Below are 19,825 nucleotides of genomic sequence, written 5' to 3'. Positions count from 1 at the left end.
GCAGAGTCCGAGGGCAGGGAGATAGGGGACCACACGGTCCCCATGGTGGGGGGGCCCCTCCCCTTCGAGGGCGGGGGCGCAGCTCCCGGCGGCGTCGCGGCTCCACGTAGGAGCTGGCTCCGGCTGCCGGCTGTGGTCAGGGCCATCGTATAAATAGGGCGGGAGACGGAGCACTGAGGACTTGCCGCTGCCCCCAGACCCGGCCCCAGGCGTCCCGGCCATGGCCCGCCCGATAGTCTTGCTCAGCCTCGGCCTCCTGGCCGGCCTGCTGCCGGCGCTGGCCGCCTGCCCCCAGAACTGCCACTGCCACGGTGACCTGCAGCACGTCATCTGCGACAAGGTGGGGCTGCAGAAGATCCCCAAGGTGTCAGAGAAGACCAAGCTGCTCAACCTCCAGCGCAACAACTTCCCCGTGCTGGCTGCCAACTCGTTTCGGGCCATGCCGAGCCTCGTGTCGCTGCACCTGCAGCACTGCCGCATCCGCGAGGTGGCCGCGGGTGCCTTCCGCGGCCTCAAGCAGCTCATCTACCTGTACCTGTCCCACAATGACATCCGCGTGCTGCGCTCCGGCGCCTTCGACGACCTGACCGAGCTCACCTACCTCTACCTGGACCACAACAAGGTGACCGAGCTGCCCCGGGGGCTGCTCTCTCCGCTGGTCAACCTCTTCATCCTGCAGCTCAACAACAACAAGATTCGCGAGCTGCGCCCGGGCGCCTTCCACGGCGCCAAGGACCTGCGCTGGCTCTACCTGTCGGAAAACTCACTCAGTTCCCTGCAGCCCGGCACCCTGGAGGACGTGGAGAACCTCGCCAAGTTCTACCTGGACAGGAACCAGCTGTCCGGCTACCCCTTGGCTGCTCTGAGCAAGCTGCGGGTGGTGGAGGATCTGAAGCTGTCCCACAATCCCCTGAAAAGCATTCCCGACAATGCCTTCCAGTCTTTCGGCAGATATCTGGAGACCCTCTGGCTGGATGACACCAACCTGGAGAAGGTGAGCTCCTGGCTGCAGGGCTCTGCCCCGGCTCCTTCTTCACTGCCAGGAGGCCAAGGGATCCAGGGCCACAGCTGGGCACCATCCCCTCTCCCCTAAATTTGCCTCTTCCTGTGGCTATCTCCAAGGTGAGGAGCTCTGCTACCTCTGTCCTCATCTTGTCATATTCTCACCCAAAATCCTGCCCTGCTGCCCCTGTCCCTAGTCTTGGCCACTGCCCTCCTAGGATTCCTACTTAGGAACAGAGCTGGGGCTGCCCTGGCCCCACCAATGGCCCCCAGGAGGCATGTCCAGGGCTCCCAAACCCCCTGCTGTGTGCAGCAGCCTGAGCCTTCCAGGGGAGCTGGGCAGGTCAGGCCCACAAAGACACCCTGTTCCTGGTGGGGAGTGTGCTAAGATGGGGTGGGGGGGCTGGGGAGTGAGGAGGAACACATACCTGAGGAAGACCTCCTCCATGCCTCCCAGAGGCCCTGGTGGATCCCCCATCCCCACCCCCAGTCCACACACATACATTCCACTGCATTCTCAGGTCCATTTCAGCTGAGTGGGGACAGAGGGCCTGCCCCAGGTTGCAGACATGCACCCATGGGTTCCGCGAGGGGGCAAAGGCAGAACCACTCACAACTGTTAACCTTTGGCACAATGACCCTAGGTATCTCCCCATAGGAAAGACTGGCCATGCCTCACTGTGTCCCAGACAACTCACTGCCCTTTGCCCACCCATCTCCTGGCTGCGTCCTCGCTCAGTCCTTCCTCCTCTGTGATGCCCAGCACCTGGCCAGGTGGGGCTGCCGTGGGTCGGACTGGAATCCTTCCTTGGGACTAGAAAATCGCTCTGGTGTAGGGGCTCCAGCCAGGAGGTTTGGGCAGGGACCAGGGCAAGGTGGGGGGATGGTCATCAGAGCAGTCTGATCACCAGGGAACTTCACACCCTTCTCTGGGCCACAGGCACAGAGATGAGGGCAGAATCATACCTGGACGGCAACCAGCCTTCATCTGGGTGGACAGAGTCTGCCCGAGCTTGCCCTTCTTCAGCCCCAGCCACTCCCCAGCAGAAGTCAGAGTCGCCCGTGGCCCACCATTGCCAGCGTGGCCTTTCAGTGGGAAGTAGAGCAGGGCAGCAGGGGCTCATTTGGGGCAGGGGAGGCCAGGCAGGAACTGTGACGTCTGGGCCAAGATATGGGCACCAATAGAATGTTTCCTCTGGAGCCAGACAACCTGGCCCAAGACTCCACCGAGGTGGCTCCACAAACAGAGTCTGGCAGGCAGTGAGGGAGCAGTGAGGATAGAGCTGGGGGACATCCCAGGACCCTGGGGGCTGTGGGGAACCTGGGCCCACTGCCCATCGCACCAAACACTGACCAGCTTCACTGTGTGCCAGCTTGGGCCACTGGGGCCAAACTCTGGCTGCCTCCCCAGCCCCAGTGTTTGTGCAGGAAGCATGGTGCCAGGGGAGGAGGAGCTGGATGTGGTCCGGCAGCTACTGTTGACTCCCTGGGCAAGGGACTTAACCCCTCCTCCGCCCCCCGCCAATTTACATATTGGAAACAACACTACCTATCTCAAAAGGTGGTTGTATGGATTAGGTCATCTGAGACAACTTAGTCATACTGTGAAACTCCTCAAGGTGCCACTGCTTACGTCCAGGGAACCACCCTGCTCCTCTGGGGCCATAGAGATGGGAGAGGCCGGACACGGGCTGGGGTGCTCACTTGTGCCCACCTCCCTCCCTAGTTCTCTGATGGTGCCTTCCTGGGTGTGACCACGCTGAAACATGTCCATCTGGAGAACAATCGCCTGAACCAGCTGCCTTCTAGCTTCCCCTTTCACAGCCTGGAGACCCTCACCCTCACCAACAACCCCTGGAAATGTACCTGCCAGCTCCAGGGACTGCGGAGGTGAGAGGACCCCCGTGGTACCCCCAGAACATGCTCGTGTGATGGAGTAGAGACACACTGGCCCTGCACTAAGACATCCTGGGCATATGTCCTAGATCTGCTACCTAATAGGTGTGGAACCCTGGGCATTTCCCGATTTGCATGAAGATGACAGTTCCAGACTACCTTAAAGCCAAGTCAACCTGGCCCCATGGCTCACTGGCCCTTCCTCCAGTACTCTTACTCTCTTCCCCTACCCCAGCAACTCTCTGTCTCTCCAGGTGGCTGGAAGCCAAGACCTCCCGCCCTGATGCCACTTGCATGTCGCCCGCAAAGTTCAGGGGCCAGCACATTCGTGACACCGACGCCTTCCGCGGCTGCAAGTTCCCCACTAAGAGGTCCAAGAAAGCCGGCCGCCATTAAACAGGTATGGCCCAGTGGGCAGGTCCCCCATTCCCTCTCTAGAGATTCTGGAAGTGAGGAGGGTGTCTCAGGATACTTCCCCACCCTGAAAGGGCATGCAGACCCTCCATTTTTGCAGGGAGAGGAGGGGAGGACTGGGGCTCCCCCTCTAAGGGGGAAAATGATGCTGCCCAGGACCACCACCATTCTCTCCAAACACCGTCTAGGTTGTTGGAGTCCTGACAACGATCCTCGCCTCACCGCAGGTCCTGACCCAGCCGGTCCTGGTGACTGGTCTCTGCCTTCTGCCGGAGAAACTACTGATCCTCCCACCTCTGACCCCCACCTTCTCCCCACAGCCTTTGCTGATGCACAGAGCTGTCCACACCTAGACATGTCCTGGCAGGGGACTCGGGCACTGCGGCACAAGCCCAGCTCCACCGGACGGTGAGAGCTTCAGCACGCCTGGCCCCGCGGCTACGGCTCCTCTCAGAGAAGCTGTTGCTGAGACCCCCCAAGTCCTTTAGAACCGGAACACGGTGGCCATCAGGATGGCCACTCTTCCAGAATCCTCGTCTCTGCTCCCCTTTCCCTGCCATTTGGAAACAAACATCAAATCCTTGCCCCACCCCTTGCTTCTAGGAAGGGTCTCAAGCCCCTACCCCCAACTTTGCCAGCCCCCGCCTGCCAGGACACTCTAGCCGGACACTGGTGCTTTGCCAGACATCCTCCCGTGCCGCATTTCTTCCCCAGATTTCTATAAATATAAATTTATGTATGTGTAATATTTACTCCCCTGTCACCTATCTCTGTGACTTGAGAGCTGCCGATTAGGTAAGACTGTTTTTTCTCACATCTGCTTTCTGGAATGACGGCCAGCTGGAGGGTCTTCCTTGGAGACCCAGGCTGGGCTCCTCCCCACTCCCAGCGATCTCTTCTCGCCCAGCCCCGTCCTCCACTCACCACCAGTTCCTTCATGTTCAGCTTGTTGATGATGGCTCGGATCAGCTCTGAGGATGCAGGGGACCCACCGATCACACCTGAATCAGAGAGAGGGCTGACACAGCTCCCACCTTCTCAAGGCCCAGTGGACCCTCCCTTCACCTACGGCCCTTTTTAGGAAATAACATTCCCTTCTCTCCCCAACCCCGGACCTATTCCTAGACCAGGCAGCTGGCCTTGGCCTGGAGTCTAGGGACACTGGGGATTTTCCTCCCTCCCACCCATGTTTCTACAGCGGCCTTCTTGCCCCTAAATGAAAGATTGGGCACATACGTAGTTCACTGGGCCAATCCTGGCCTGCCACCCTTGGCCCCATCCCACCTCCACACATGGCTGAGATGTCATAACTTGAGAAGTCTGGTTGGTTCAGAATGTCCACGAACATTGTGGGGGTTCCGTACAGCAAGGAGCCTCTGTATGAGGGAGGTACATCTCAGAATCAGGCTTGGAAGTAGAAGGGAACTTCCTCTTCTCACCACCCCACCTGACCCTACAGTAAGGGCCAAGGCTGCAACTGTGGGGAACAGGCAGGGGAAGCTCCTTGGAGGGAGGAACTGGTCCTCTCCTGGGGGTCTCCCACTACCCCGTCTCCATTTCTCCTGGTTGGAGGGAAGAGACATCTTGGAAAGGGATCAGGGCCCAGAAGTGAGGAATAGGAGGGTCTTATCAGCCCACAGATAACTGTCCACTGATGCCCACCTCTCTCTGCTGATGGCCTCCAGCGCCTTCTTGCCATCAAAGACCGGAGAGGACAGGATGAGGGTGACCCCGTGCATCAAGCTCACCATTGTGCCTCCCACGGAACCCAGGCAGTGGTACAGGGGGTTGGGCAGGACCACCCGTGACTTGTCTGGTGGCTGGAGATGGAAGCAGGAGGCTGGGTCTATTGTGGGGCCCCTGGAAGCCAGTTCCTCTAGCCAGCAGGGGAGCCCAGCAAGCCCCCCGCCCCCCCGCCGCTGGCACGGTGCCAGGGAAGCCCTTGCTGGGCCAGCACCCCCTCACCTTCTGGTGCAGTCTCAGGCGCTCTCCTATCATGTTGGAGTTGTTGACAATGTTGTAGTGGGAGAGTGTGGCCCCCTTGGGGCTGCCGGTTGTCCCCTGACAAGACAAGCAGGTGATGGCTTGGCCTCTTTCATCCCATCTCCTTCCCACCCTGGGCCAGTGCATGAAGAGCACTGGACTGGGAGTCAGGAGACCGAGACGGCTGCCCCAGATCCATTCATTCACTCAGTACGTATTCACAAAGATTTGCCACATGCCTAACCGGTGCCAGGTGTTAGGATCCACAGAGGTGGCAAACAAGGTGTGTCCTTATGCCACTCGTGAGGTGGCTCAGAGAACTCTGTGGCTCGCCAGCAGATGCCCTCTCCGGGCCACAGTCTCCCGATCTGCTAAATGAGGGGCTCTGACCTGTGGTGGCTCAGTGCGTCTGCCCCTGTGCCGGGGACAAGAGGGCCAGGGGAGGTGGGCATGTGATGAGGACACCAGGTGCTGAAGTTTTCCCGGGCAGAGCAGACAGCTAGGGCCGGCCCCGCTAGAAGAGTGCTTGCTCTCCCCTCATCTCCTCTGCTGCCTCCTCCTCCTCGGGGGAGGGCCACGTGACGGGCAAGCGTTAGTGTGCCAGCCTGGGCTCGGGACAGGAGACCTCTGCCTTACCGAGGTGAACTGGATGTTGATGGGGTCATGGCAGGACAGGAGCTGCTGGGTGTGCCGGAGCCGGGCCAGATTCTGCTCTTGACTGCCAGCTGCCACCACCTCATCCAGAAGCAGCGTCCCTGGCAGAGGGGCGTCCGCCGAGATGACTGTGGTCAGCTCTGGGAGCCTGGGGGTAAGGGAGCATGGTGAGAGTCAGGGGCTGAGGAAGGGCCCACAGAGATGGGTACGGGATGAGGGGGCCATGAGGCTGCATGAGGCACGCCTCCCAATCTGGGACACCCCCACCTCTGACTCTTCAAGTGCCCCGGCTGGGCCTTCTCCACCTCTGGACAGATCTGCTTCAGGATGCTGTAGTAATGCTGGGTCTTGAATTGCCTGGGGAACACGAGGGCTTTGCAGCCCACCTGTAGGAGGGGAGCGCCCCACCAGAGTCAGCAGGAAGCCCCAGCCTGGGGATGTGGTGGCATCCTAACAGTTGCTCTCTTGCCCACACACACCACCACCACGACACACACGTGCACCACCCCTAACACACACACTAGCCTGTCTGACCAACAACCCACTCTTCCCACCCACCGTCTAAGGAAGGACAGACTCTGGGGGTCACTCACTTGAGCATGGCCCCCCAGCCCAGGCAGCCCTCTATGACAACTGGAAGCCCCCTGTGCCACCAGCTGGCTCCCCCGCCCCCACCAAGGCAAGGAATGGGCCTACCTTCTTGAGGGCATACTCCACCTCCATAGCCTGGTAGGCTGGGTTCACAGACACCTGGTGGAGACAGAGAGGGTACATCATGTGTCCTGGGCAGACTCTGTCCCTCTCACTGCCCCTCCACCCTCAGAGGCAGCACCCTGTACCTTCAGGCTTCCTCGGTGGGCTTCGGGAGAAAGCACCAGCTGGTCTGAAACCAGCCAGGCACCGGTATGATTCTGGGGCCAAGGGTCAAGGGGGTTCCCCTGAATGATGCCCCCCCACAGCCAGCTGTGCCAGGTAAGCCCCTCCTCACCAGAATGATGCCTGCCTGGGCCGTGGCCAGCTGCATGAGTACCCATGCGTAAGAGTTGGGTCCCCACATGCCCAGACGGTCACCCTTGCGGAGGCCAGTACTCAGGAGCCCAGAAGCAGCTTTGTCCACCTGGTATAAACAGGGCGCAAAAGGGTGAGATGCAGGTGAGCAGAAAGGGGCCCATGACTCGCCCCTTAACCTTTGGCCCAGGGCTTCACATCAGAACCACCTGGGAACAAGGGACAGGCAGATACCTGGGTCTCAGCAGATCTGGAGGGGGCTTGGGAACATGCATAGTTAACGAGTGTCCCAAGAACGACTGATGCAGGAGGCACCTGGGCCACCTCTGTCTCAGTCCCGCCCTCCTCTCCTGACACCCCTTGGGGCTCTCAGGCAGCCCCGGCACCCTAGGCACCACCCTTGCTGCTCCACCCAGTCAGGGCAGCCTGGCGGCCAGCACCTGCCCACTTTGAGGGTTCAAAGTCAGGACCCACCTCCTCCTTGAGCTGGGCAAAGGTCAACCTGATGTTTTCGTGGTGGACAACCAAGGCCTCTCGGTCCGGGACCCTCTGTGCTGTGGCATCCAGGCATTGCCCCACAGTCTTGTTAATAAGGTTCAATGTGGTATGGCCCTGGACATAGCTGAGGCCTCCAATGGGCAGGGTGGCGGTGCGATCCATCTCTCCAGAACTGTGGGGAGAGGGGCTGTGGGCTCAACTGCACCAACCCGGGCGTCCTGGCAACAAAGGCTGGCACACCCCGCTGGGAGGTAGGCTGCTTACAACGTGTGCGGGATACTCCAGAAACTGTCTGATCCGCCCCATCCCCAGGGACCATCATCATTTAACTTAGGACCTGCTTCGCCCTTGGGGGATCAAAGCTGGAGGCTGACTTCCTGTCATTAATCAGAGAGAAGGTTCTTTTCCCCAACCTACTCCCCAGTTTCCACTCAGTGCCAGGGGCCTGGAGCCTTGGTGCCAAGACCCTGGAAAGGGAAACTTAAAGTCAATCACGCTGATTTGACGAAGCAGGGAGGTAGCCTGTGTGGGCTAGGAACGGCCTCATCCTAGACACTGCTTCCTCCTAGTAAAAAGGCCCCTGGGTATTTGTCAAAACCCACAGAATAGTCTAACACAAGGACTAAACCTTAACGTACTATGGACTATAGTCAATAATAATGTACCATACTAGTTCCCTAATTGTAACAAATGTACCACACTAATGCAGATGTTAATAGCAGGGAAACTGTGCCGGGATGGGGTGGGGGGTGGGTATAAGGAACTCTATGTTCAATCTGCTCAGTTATTCTGTAACTCTAAAACTGTTTAGGGGGACTTCTCTGGTGGCGCAGTGTTTAAGACTCCGCGCTCCCAATGCAGGGGGCCCAGGTCTGATCCCTGGTCAGGGAACTAGATCCCACATGCACGTCGCAACTAAGAGTTCACATGCCACAACTAAGGAGCATGCCAGCCGCAACTAAGGAGCACACGTGCCACAACTAAGGAGCTGGCGACCTGCAGCTAAGGAGCCCGTGAGCCGCAACTAAGGAGCATACCTGCTGCAACTGAGACCTGGTGCAACAAAAGAAATAAGTTAAATAAATGTACATTTAAAAACATTTAAAACTATTAATTACTAAAACTGTCTAAAGTCTATTAATTAATTAAAAGCAAAAACGAAAAAAGGTCCCCAGCAGTCCAAGTGTCACAGGCCTAGGACTGCTCGTGCCCGCTTCGCTGCCCTGGGTTACAGCTGCTGGGCTCCCATCCACGCCCAGGTGGGAGTGTGGTAGCTCTCAGACCCTGTTCTTATCAGAGAGGGCATGCTCCAGGGCCCTTCCAGGATCCTTCCAGGCCTCCTCTGGGCCACCACTGGGTGGTGTGGGCCCCAGGGACCCTTCCTGATGATTCCGTCCTGCAGCTGCTGAGCTGAAGAGACCAAGCCTGGCTTTCACTGACTGACCACTTATGGCTTATGGGGGAGAATTTCTGGGAAGAACAAGGTATGCAGGGCACAGGGGAGCAAAACTGGTTTTCCCTGTAAATGGGTGAGGAGACCTCATGTCACAGGAGGGCGGGTCCCAGTGTGGGCTGATGGGGAGGCTGTCCTGACTTCAGCGAGGCTGAGCCACACATTGGGAAGCGAGCGAGCACTGGGCTGGAGTTGGGGGCTTGAGGTCTCGTCCCAGGTGTACCACCCGCTGGGTGGGTGGCTGTCACAGACACCTTTGGTGTCCCTTGACGTGTCTCCTCAGTGCATCTCTGGTTTCAGCTGCTGGGACAGTTCCTTGTGGTTCTGTCTGCTCAGGGACTCCCTCAAGTCTCCCCTTCTTAGCTGGACAGTTCTGGGAGGCATCAAGTCCCGGGGGGAAGACCCTGGTTGCCTGCACACACCCCATACTGACTTCTCTTCTTGTCTCCTCTCCGCACTCCCTCACTCCTACTTCCTAGGATCACAAATAAATCACCAGCACCCAAGTCCTTGCTCTCAAGAGAATCCAGGTTAAGATACCTGTGTCTTCGTCTCTCTAGGCCTCAGCTTCCCCACTTATAAAGTTTGAGGACTTGGATCAGTGGTTATCCTCAAGGGGATGCTATTTACCTACCTGGGCAACCTTCTCAAAGGGTTGTAGCGAGCCACCTAAGCCAGGTGGTTCCCTCAGGTGTGCTGGAGCAGAAAACAGCCAGATGTCACAGGCCTCTGAAGCCCTGCCAGCAGCCCACACTCAGGGTAACAAACCTAAAGAACTACTAAGGTAGCTCCCTGTGGTCACCATGACACCCCTCAAGAGAGACTGTGTACCCAAATCCTTCACTCACAGGCATACAGTGGAGGGCATCCATTTTTGCTCACTGGGAAACAGATACGCTCTTTTCTTTGGGTTTGCCAAAGTGATAGGTGCAAGAGCAAACATGTGGAGAAAACCTGCTTCAGAAGAAAGCCAACACAGAGGAAAGTAGGAGAGATGGAAAGAGACAGAGAGACAGAAACAGAGACAGGAAGACCCAGTGACAGACTTAATCTTGAGATTGTCGAATACCTAGACCCAGTCACGTGTTAAGCCTACCTACCTCTGGACTTCTCACTGTCAACAGTCAATAAATTCCCTCTTTCAATTTAAGCCAGTCTGGGGGTCGGGGAGGGGAAAGCTGAACTCCATTTGCGACAACATGGATGAACCTAAAGGACATTATGCTTAAGGGAAATAAGCCAGACACAGAAAGATTAATACTGCATGATCTCACTTATATATGTAATCTAAAATATGAACAAACAAATTTAAGCCAGTCCAAGTTCGGTTTCTCTTGCTCACAACTGGTGAGCCCTAACTATATACATTTTTTGCGTTCAGTGGCTTACCACTGCCCTTGAAAGCACGGCAGGCCACTTCCCAACAGCCCAGCATCTGGACTAGAAGGCAGAGAAATGCAGATCTCAGCCAGTTTAATGGTCACATTGTCAACAAATCATTACAGGTGGGGAGCGGGGGGATCAGCCTGACAACATGGACCCTCTTATTCTCAAAGTGACCCGGAGTCCTGTTTTGTTTGGAATCTGATTTTCTACACATTCACCATGGTTTTCAGTGGCTTCTTGGAGTGTCTAGTTGGCAAATCGACAGGTTGATTAATGTGCCCTCCCCCAAATGCAGTTCAATTGCCCTGTGCATTATCTCCTTTATCTTCATGGTGGCTCTGATAGATGGTATGAGAGAGACCCCCAGTAGCCCCTTCTCCCTTCATAATACACCCTCGGATGTTCACCTGGCTATGGCCAGGTGGAATAGAGACCACATTTCCAAGCTTCCCCAGCAGGTGGTCTGGTCCAGGAATAAAGTTCTGGCCAAGGGGATTTAAGGAGAGGTCGTGTGTGCAGGTTCTGAGAAGAACCCTTAAAGAGAAGCACATCTTTTTTTCTTTCCCACTGGCTGTAATGCTGCCCATGACAGTTCTCTTGGACCACATGGTGAGCTTGGGCACCACAGAGCAACAGACAGAAGGGCCTGGAGTCTGACAGCAGGCTGTACCATGCCGGCCACAGACTGGCCATCTCCTAGAAGAAGAAACTCCCATCTCGTAAAACCACGGTGAGAGGGGATTTTTGTGATACACACTAAGCCAATTCTGAAAAATACAGGTGGGAATTATGAACTCTCATTGTACAGGTAAGGAAACTGAAGTGCAAAGAGGCAAAGTGGGCTGCCCAGCTGGTAAACAGCTGAGCCTGAAGTGGAGAGCTCAGTACCGCTGCCCCAGCATTACAGCCTTGCCTGCCCAATCCAGGGAGAAAGGATGGGATGGGTAATTCTCTTCTTTAGGCTCTGGATTTAGTCCCTATCTGATCAACAGAGATTGTCTAATCTCAATTTTATTTTTCCACAATTGTTTACTAATTGAACCCAAGAAACTGGGACTGCGTAGGGCAGGGTTGTGGTGGAAACAGGTTGCTCCTTCAGAGGATTGAAGGGTTCTAGAAACGCATATCAATGCAATTTGCTCATAAACTTAAGAACCACGCATCGTTGGGAAAGACCGAGTGCAAACACCACTGATTCTATTTCCCTCTTTCCTCAGACACACCCAAACGCCTTGGTCAAGAAGGGTGGCCTCTTCTTTTTCTACTCTTAAACAAAGTGGCAGATACCCCATTTAAACCTGAAAAAGACAATAAAGAGATTTGGTTTCAGGAAAAGTTGTTTGCTTGTTTGTGGAAAGTTTAAGGAGTTGGAGCAGGACCGCCAGGAGTCCCAGCTGCTACCAACTCAAACAACTAGAGTAAGCCTTTAGCTACGTGCCCTGGGTACTATAAAACGCCAGGTGGGAGTGGGTCAGCCAGGCGGGGGCTGGGAGGGAACTGGAGACAAGGCACAGCCCCATCTAAAGGTGTCCACAGAGAACGGGCCTCTGAAAATTCAGGCCCGGATCTGCTGCCAGATCTGATTTCACAAGAGAAGTCAGGAAACAAGGATTTAAAAAGAAAATATTTCTTTTGACCTTTCATCTTTGGCAACTAACATGTTCACTGTTTTATCCTCAGTGCTTCACAGGGCCTGGAATGTAAGAAGTGCTCAAATGAATGAATTATAAATAATGCACATAACCCGATTAAAAATAAGCAAACAGCTTGAATAGACTTTTTTCCAAAGAAGATATATGAATGGCCAACAAGCACATGAAATGCAAATTAAAACCACAATGAAATACCACTTCACGCCCACTAGGAAGGCTGTAAACAAAAAACCAAACTATCAAGTGTTGGTAAGCATGTGGAGGAACTGAAAACTTTTTTTCCGTTGCGGAGCACAGGCTCCGGACGTGCAGGCTCAGCGGCCATGGCTCACGGGCCCAGCCGCTCTGCGGCATGTGGGATCTTCCCGGACCGGGGCACGAACCCGTGTCCCCTGCATCGGCAGGCGGACTCTCAACCACTGCGCCACCAGGGAAGCCCAAGACTAACTTTTATGCAATAAGGAAGGGCTGCAGGCTGCCCATGAAGTTCATGTGCTGTCCTCTTGGGCAAGCCTCAGTCCTCAGTCAACATACTCACCCTTGTGTGAGACACAGCTCCAGTTAAATGTGCCAATGCATCTTCTAGCTCATGGCAGATGAGAGGCAGGCTCTCCTCTTCCATCTCCCTTGCACATCACCCCAAGATTCATTATTCAACGCAGCAGCCCAAGTACTGCTCACTGATCCACGCACCATGGGGCTGCATTCTTGCAGGGGTTGGGGGGGGGGCTCCTTTCCCTAATTTTCAGAAAGACACTAGGCTAGTGGTCAATCTGGGAGTAGAGATGGCAGATGCTTGGGCTGGAGGGGACAACTTTTAACTTGTAATAACTGTTTTATCCTGAAATAAAGTTATTTTTATGTACCCACAAAGATGAGTGACACGTTTATACCAGCTACAACATACAACTAGTGTTCAAGAAAATGAAGGAGCTGTTGTGACAAATAAGACCCAAAGAGCACTAGTGAATGGTCATTTTCTTAACTGATGGCCACTTTAATGTGCAGTGGCCACCAAGAGCACAAGAATGACTATGACGTTAAAAGGTCCTCAGCAAAAACTAAGAATTTCGGGGGCTTCCCTGGTGGCTTAGTGGTTGAGAATCCGCCTGCCAATGCAGGAGACATGGGTTCGAGCTCTGGTCTGGGAAGATCCCACATGCCACGGAGCAACTAAGCCCGTTCGCCACAACTACTGAGCCTGTGCTCTAGAGCCCGTGAGCCACAACTACCGAGCCCATGTGCTGCAACTACGGAAGCCCACACGCCTACAGCCCGTGCTCCACAACGAGAGAAGCCACTGCAATGAGAAGCCCGCACACTGCAATGAAGAGTAGCCCCCGCTCTCCACAACTAGAGAAAGCCCACGCACAGCAATGAACACCCAACACAGCCAAAAATAAATAAATTTATGAAAAAAGAATTTCGACCTAAGTCTCTTAGGGAAAAAAAAAACCACCACCTCAAAATAGATCACAGACTGCATGTAAAACATTAGAAACATTTAGAAAACAACATGGGAGAAAACCTTTAGGATCTAAGGCTAGGCAAAGTTTTTAAACTTGACACTATAAGCACGATCTATAAAATTAATAAACTGACCTCATCAAAATTAAAACTTTTCGCTCTGCAAAAGACCGTATTAAGAGGACAAAAAGATGAGATACAGAGTGGGAGAAAATATTTGCAAACCACATATCTGACAAAGGACTAGTATCCAGATTGCATAAAGAACTCTGAAAACTCAACAGCTGAAAAAAAAAAATTCAACTGGAAAATGAGCAAAAGACATAAAGAGATACGTCACCAAAGAGGATACACAGGTGGCAGATAAGCACATGAAAAGTTATTCAAGGGACTTCCCTGGTGGCACAGTGATTAGGAATCTGCCTGCCAATGCAGGGGACACGGGTTCGAGCCCTGGTCCGGGAAGATCCCACATGCCGCGGAGCAACTAAGCCCGTGCGCCACAACTACTGAGCCTGCACTCTAGAGCCTGCAAGCCACAACTACTGAAGCCCACGCACCTAGAGCCCATGCTCTGCAGCAAGAGAAGCCACCGCAATGAGAAGCCCGCGCACCGCAACGAAGAGTAGTCCCCGCTCGCCACAACTAGAGAAAGCCTGCACGCAGCAACGAAGACCCAACGCAGCCAAAAATAAATAAAATTAATCTATTAAAAAAAAAAACAAAAACAGTTCTTAGATGATATAATATTGGGGACCACAAGGTGTAACTGGGCTGCCCAGTTCAGTGGGCCTAGAAGCCACACCATCTCCATCACTCTCTGCTGGGATAGCCCCTTGACACATTTGTTAGACCTATTCTGAGGCCCCCACTTCTCAGCTTGCCTTTATGCTGCCACACCCAAGAGGTGAAATATTGAGCATAGGAGATCATGTCCTTTTCCCCGTGGTTATCAAGGAAAGCTAAACTGTTTAATGTATAACACACACTTTCATGAATTTTTTGTCAAGATTAATAGGTCACTCCTCCCAAAAGCAACCCTTGATTTTTGAGCAAAAGAAGATAGACACAAGAGTATATTCTCTGAGAGTCAAGAATAGACAAAATTAATCTATGGAGATTAGAAATCAGAACAGTGATAGTCTCTGGTTGGGGAAGGGAATTGACTGGAAAGGGGCACTACAGAAATTTCTAGAACTGTGCTGTCTATATGGTAGCCTAGTCACATGTGGCTCTGGAACACTTGAAGCATGGCTAGTCTGAATTGAAGTGTTCTGTAAGTGTTAAAAACACACCAGATTTGGAAGACTTTATGAAATAAAGAATATAAAATACCTCCTTAGCAATTTTTAAAAGATTGATTACCTGCTGAAATGATATTTTGGCTATACTAAGTTAAAGAAAATATATCATTAAACTTATTGCCTATTTCTTATTACTTTAATATGGCTACTAGAAAACATAAAATTCCACAGGTGGCTCACAGTATATTTCTACGGAACAGCACTGCTTTAGAGCGATGGACAAGTTCTGTATCTTGGGGTGTTGAGTAATGGGTGAATGCATTTGTTAACATTCATCAAACTGCACAACCAAGATTTGTGCATTTTACTGTCTGTAATTATACCATAAAGTCCCATGATCTTTCCACCACCCAACATAACCTTCCTGAAGGAGTCCACAGCTTACAAAGAACACAGACTACAAAGAACCCCCAAGGTAAGAGCTACAATGAAGATTTTGAGCAAGGCACTCTGTATTGAAGTGAATTTCCTTTTTTTTTTTTTTTTTTTTTTTGTTGGTACGCGGGCCTCTTACCATTGTGGCCTTTCCCGTTGCGGAGCACAAGATCCGGATGCGCAGGCTCAGCGGCCATGGCTCACGGGCCCAGCTGCTCCGCGGCATGTGGGATCTTCCCGGACCGGGGCACAAACCCGTGTCCCCTGCATCGGCAGGCGGACTCTCAACCACTGTGCCACCAGGGAAGCCCGAAGCTTCCATTTTTAGCTCGAATAAAACTGATGGTGTATATGTGTTTTTGCAGAGAAAGTAAACAGGAAATTATTATTTGAGTCCAGTAAACTCAAGAAGACAGAGGGCCTGAAATACTTGGGGTTAGGAGGCATCCATGCTGCAGATTTTCCCTTGGGTCACTGTTCAGGGCTCATGCGGAAAGTACACAGGAGCCAGGGGTGGAGGCTGATTCAGAACACCTGCCCTTGATGGCATCACTAAGGTACATACAAGGTTTATCTCTTAGCTTTCTAGGGTCAAAACCCTCAATGTTTTCTGTTCACTCATAGAGGACTAGAGAAAACCACAGAGTCCAGAGGTTAGGAAGGGTTCATAAGGGTTTAAGCATAAGTAAGATTTCATACAAGTATAAAGGCTTCCTACTTCGACCACAGCCCTCTTGGATTCAGGGATCCAAGTCTCAAAGCCCAGCCTCCTTAGGAATCACAGAATGTCCACAGAAATACTGCAGAGTGCTTCTTATCCAAGTGACCTATTTTACAAAGAAACGAAGGTCCAGAGAGGTTGAGGGACTTGCCTAAAGCCATACTGGTCGGGCTGGGCTTGCTTTCCTGTCATTCAGCTCCCAAACCGAGAAATACATGCATGCCAATGAGATTCACAGAACACGATTCCTAAGGTAGAAAAACAGCTTGTTTATTTCTGAAGGGAGAGGCCCCTGGCAGAATTATTGGTTCCTGTCATTTATCAGGACACTCCTCTAGCAAGGCCCCTTTAAGAGATGAAATTACATCCTGTACTTTGGTTTGATCAGGGGGAAAAAAAGCAGTCCTTTATCCCAACACTCAGCGTAATCAGGGATGGGTCTGTCAACACAACCAGAGCAGCCCCAGCTTGGTTTAAGCAGTTGCCTCTGTCAGAATGGTCTTCCTCCTACTCTCCAGACAAGGCTCTAAACTGTGGGTCTTGGGGGTCATTGTAGGAATGTGCAAAGCCATTGTTACATAAGTACTTTCTGTCTCATAACTCATTAGCACCAGGCTGTGGGTAAGAATTTTCTTACGCGACCTCATTTAACTCTCACCCTCAGACAACACTATTAACACATAACAAAAGTCTCAAGTTTAACTTAGTCCCAAAGCTACCAGCTAGAAAGTGGTTCTTTTGAACTTAGATCTGTCTGGCTCCAAAGTCTTTGTCTGTAGATGGAATAAATAAATAATGTGGGAGACGTTAGGAGGGCTTCCTACGCAGGGTTCAAAAGAGTTCAAGCACAAGCAAGAGTTTATATCAATACAAGTATACAGCCTTCATCCTTCAAACCACAGGCCTACCATTGGAGGGATCAGGCTCAAATTCCAGCTTCTTTAGGAAGTCTTAACTAATCCCATTCCCACCTATCAGATTCTTCCCTGCTTTGATTGACACTCTCCTGGTATAGCATCCTTACTGCCTTGAATCAGTGGGTCTATGATCCTCCCCTGCTGATCCCTTTCTGGCAAAGAAGCCACTGGAAACAAGTTCGTTCATCCTTGTAACCCCCACTGCACCCTCTACAGTAGACTGCATACCTACTGTGTGCAGGGTAGGAGAGGTAACTAAAACCAATGTGTACCAGTCACTGATTACAATGTCCAAAGTTATAGTTTATTTTCTATTATTCCATTTAGACTGGAGTAGTGAGTAAGGATAGCATTACCAAATCCCTTGTTAATCATCTTTGGTAGATTATGGGAAGGGTCTATTTTTCTATTATGATTTCTACCCAAAAGACTTCCTAGCTTAATATAATCCCCTCATATAGGGACAACATTTTATAGTTTCCAGTACTGGTCCCACCTGATTATAGCCATCCCCCTGGAGGGTGGTCCATGAAGCCCACTCATGCCCTTGCACCAACCATCAGCACTGAGTCACTGGAGCCCCCGCTCTGAGGGTCACACAATTCTGAGAGGCTCGAGCCACGGCTCTCTCTGTCTTTCCCAGCTCTGAGTGTTCCCAACACCCTGGGTGCAGCTGCCCCACCGGCAGCCCCAGGCCAGCGTTAGAGGTCTGAAGGAAGCGTGCTTATTGGAGCTGCATCAGGAATCGCACTGGATTCTGCCCTCCTAGGCTCCCTGAAGCTCCAAACTAGACCATCTGCCTTCCCTGGGGATGGGGCTGTGTGGACAAGGGAAAGGGGGTCTGTAGAACAATGGGCAGCTTCTTCTTTCCTTCTGGGGAAAAAGGCTACGGACAACCCTGACTTTGATGGATAGGGGAATGTCCAGAAGATCCAGGGGCTACATTTAGGGCTGGGCAGAGGCTGACATCTTGGTAACTGGCCAGAAGAGAACCAGGTGCAAGAGGCCACTGAGGAGGGAATCCTCTCCTACCTTCAAATCACTTGAAATTCCTACCCAGACCCCATTTGGAGGATCTCAGGTACCAACTCTGCCCCAAAGCAAAGGCTGAGAAGAGCAAGCCTTTGTCAATCCAGCATGTAGGTAGCATTAGTGACAAACTCCACGGTTAGGTAACATACTCAAGGTCACGCAGCAGGGAGGTGGAGGGCTATAACCCAAAGCAGTCTGGCTTCAAGGTTCTTGCTTTTTCTTAACAGACAGAACTGGGGATCTGATAGGTAACAGGCATGGGGTGTTTGTCAGCAAGAAAGCAGGCTGTATGTGACCAGGTCAGAAAGAGCAGAGGACAGAAGCCCTGGAGCTTTCCGCACCATGGCACCTAGAACACTCAATAGTGATCATCTTGACTTATCTTCTCCCTCACTAGACTACAAGTTCCCCGAGGACTGCGTTCTCTGGCTTTCATAACAATACCCGCCCTGTGCTTGATGTGACGTAGGTTCTCAGGAACATCTGCTGAATGCTTGAGACTCTTGAGGGCTTCTTAAGGACAAAGTAGGTGCAAAATCAGGTCAAAGCATCATAGTCAGTAGGTAAGGCCTCAAGCAGCACAAGGGAGTGGCAGGAATGGGAGGGAATTAGGCCAAATGCTCAGTAAATCTTTCTCTGGACACATGGATCTCCTGACAGAGTCAGAATTTCAATGAGGCCTGGTGCCCCTACTCTGCAATTGTAGGCCTGCAGCATGTAAGAGACCTGCTTTGTTTACACATAAAAAGTCAAAGGTCAGGGGACTTCCCTGGTGGGGAAATGGTGAGAACCGTTTTCTTCATCAGAATCCCATCTGCTGACCTGCCCTGAGCCACTGGGTTTTCCCAGAAAATTAAGCCTAGTGATCTGAAAGCACTGCACGCTTTCTATCTTCAGAAACCAGCAAGTTCAAAACGTTGTGATCTTGGAGTTCTAGCCAAAGAGGAGGAGTTTGCATCTCCCTCCAACTTCCTTTTTTTTTTTTTTTTAACCAAGCAGTTCTCAAAGAGAACTTTCGGCTTCTCATCACTTTTCCATGCCCAGACCTACACTCCACCTGGCATCCAAAACTGTGTCCTGACCCCAGACCTAGCTGGCTGGCAGGGCAGGCTCAGTGGTGCCCAGGCCTCCCCCTGCTGGGCCCTGAAGATAAAAGCCACCACTGATAACATCAGCAGGAGCCCAGCTCTGCTTAATCAACACACTTTCACATCTGTTATCTTACAGGGAGGTAACATTACTTACTGTGTTGCTGTAGAGGCAGCAAAACTACTTGGAAACACATCCTCCACCTGCCAGCCCCCATCCCACCCTCTGCATTGAGGACAGAAGAAAACAGGCCCGGTAAGTAGCAAGGAGCCAAGCGGTGTTTGAGGAGAGGGGTGACTGCTGAGCTTAGTGGCCTAGGGTGGACAACACCGGGTGGAAGATCCCCAAGTTTATCCTTGCAAGGGGTCCAGGTCAGAGGCAGTGTCCTGGGGACAGAGTACAGGCCTTGCCCCTGCCCCTCCCCCTCGGGACAGACTGCTAAAGGCTCCCACTTCTGGCCATCAGTGTGCCCGCGAATGGACGAACCTAAAGTCCCAGACCAGAGCCCAGAGTCAGTGCACGGTCCCTGCCAGCCACCAGCCGCAGCCCCAGTCTGCGTGGGCCAGGCCAGCATTTCCTGTTGCCTAGGTGCCAGGTGCGGGGTACCTACTCTCCCGCGTGTGCCGCCCGGAGGTGGGGCAGCCGCGGGCCTCCCAGCCCGAGCGCGGTCAGCCCCCAGCGAGGCTCCGCAGGACCCCCAAGATCCCCTCCGGGGAACGGGGCCCGTCCCTCTCCTCCCAGGCCGCGTACCTGAGGGGACGGACGCCCCACAACCCCACTTCCTGCCAATCCCGGGAGAGGCCGACCCGGGCCCCCAGCACCCCCGGGCTCCGGGCGCACAGCCTCCCGACGCGCAGCATCCCGACGTAGACAGCCATGGCTCGCCACGCCCGCGTCCGGGCCCGAGTAAACTTTTAGTGCGTTGAGGCGGGGCGAGCGCGGAGCGGTTGGGGAGGCGGGAGGGTCGCCTCGGC

The 19,825-nt window shown here is 53.1% G+C and overlaps 2 protein-coding genes across 4 annotated transcripts in view; one reads left to right on the top strand and one right to left on the bottom strand.

Annotated features, from left to right (window-relative positions):
- Positions 1-19,814, bottom strand: part of ACSF2 (acyl-CoA synthetase family member 2) — a 24,838-nt gene extending 5,024 nt beyond the window's left edge. Inside the window, exons 1-11 of one of the 2 annotated variants that reach the window (XM_024746312.1) lie at positions 19,602-19,796; positions 7,821-7,922; positions 7,432-7,630; positions 6,938-7,066; positions 6,646-6,699; positions 6,217-6,335; positions 5,932-6,097; positions 5,278-5,373; positions 4,975-5,132; positions 4,597-4,688; positions 4,237-4,313 (exon numbers count right to left, since the gene is read on the bottom strand). In XM_024746312.1, the coding sequence (XP_024602080.1) occupies positions 4,237-4,313; positions 4,597-4,688; positions 4,975-5,132; positions 5,278-5,373; positions 5,932-6,097; positions 6,217-6,335; positions 6,646-6,699; positions 6,938-7,066; positions 7,432-7,630; positions 7,821-7,922; positions 19,602-19,729 (1,320 nt within the window). In that variant the 5' untranslated portion in view covers positions 19,730-19,796. Of the gene's footprint in view, positions 1-4,236; positions 4,314-4,596; positions 4,689-4,974; positions 5,133-5,277; positions 5,374-5,931; positions 6,098-6,216; positions 6,336-6,645; positions 6,700-6,937; positions 7,067-7,431; positions 7,631-7,820; positions 7,923-19,601 lie in introns of both variants that reach the window. The other variant, XM_024746305.1, reaches the window with a different exon arrangement.
- CHAD (chondroadherin) lies at positions 7-4,064 on the top strand. Of its 2 annotated transcripts, XM_024746325.1 has the most exons (4): positions 7-994; positions 2,729-2,892; positions 3,153-3,298; positions 3,501-4,064. In XM_024746325.1, the coding sequence occupies exons 1-3, from the start codon at positions 221-223 to the stop codon at positions 3,292-3,294; spliced, it is 1,080 nt and encodes a 359-aa protein (XP_024602093.1). In that variant the 5' UTR covers positions 7-220; the 3' UTR covers positions 3,295-3,298; positions 3,501-4,064. The 2 variants fall into 2 exon arrangements, with proteins under 2 accessions (XP_024602093.1, XP_024602089.1); XM_024746321.1 differs by having other exon boundaries at positions 3,153-4,064.
- Positions 19,815-19,825: the final 11 nt, after the last annotated feature.

This window comes from Neophocaena asiaeorientalis, unplaced genomic scaffold (genome assembly GCF_003031525.2).
Source record: "Neophocaena asiaeorientalis asiaeorientalis breed wild unplaced genomic scaffold, Neophocaena_asiaeorientalis_V1.1 scaffold1, whole genome shotgun sequence".
Lineage (NCBI taxonomy): Eukaryota > Metazoa > Chordata > Mammalia > Artiodactyla > Phocoenidae > Neophocaena > Neophocaena asiaeorientalis.
The sequence above is the reverse complement of the archived record's forward strand: the minus strand, read 5'-3'. Positions and strand labels throughout refer to the sequence as shown.

Excerpts from the sequence above, each read along its gene's own strand:
- CHAD (XM_024746325.1), top strand. The coding sequence starts at position 221 with ATGGCCCGCCCGATAGTCTTGCTCAGCCTCGGCCTCCTGGCCGGCCTG. Across the intron at positions 995-2,728 it reads ATGACACCAACCTGGAGAAG|TTCTCTGATGGTGCCTTCCT; the intron begins GTGAGCTCCTGG and ends CTCCCTCCCTAG. Across the intron at positions 2,893-3,152 it reads CAGCTCCAGGGACTGCGGAG|GTGGCTGGAAGCCAAGACCT; the intron begins GTGAGAGGACCC and ends CTGTCTCTCCAG.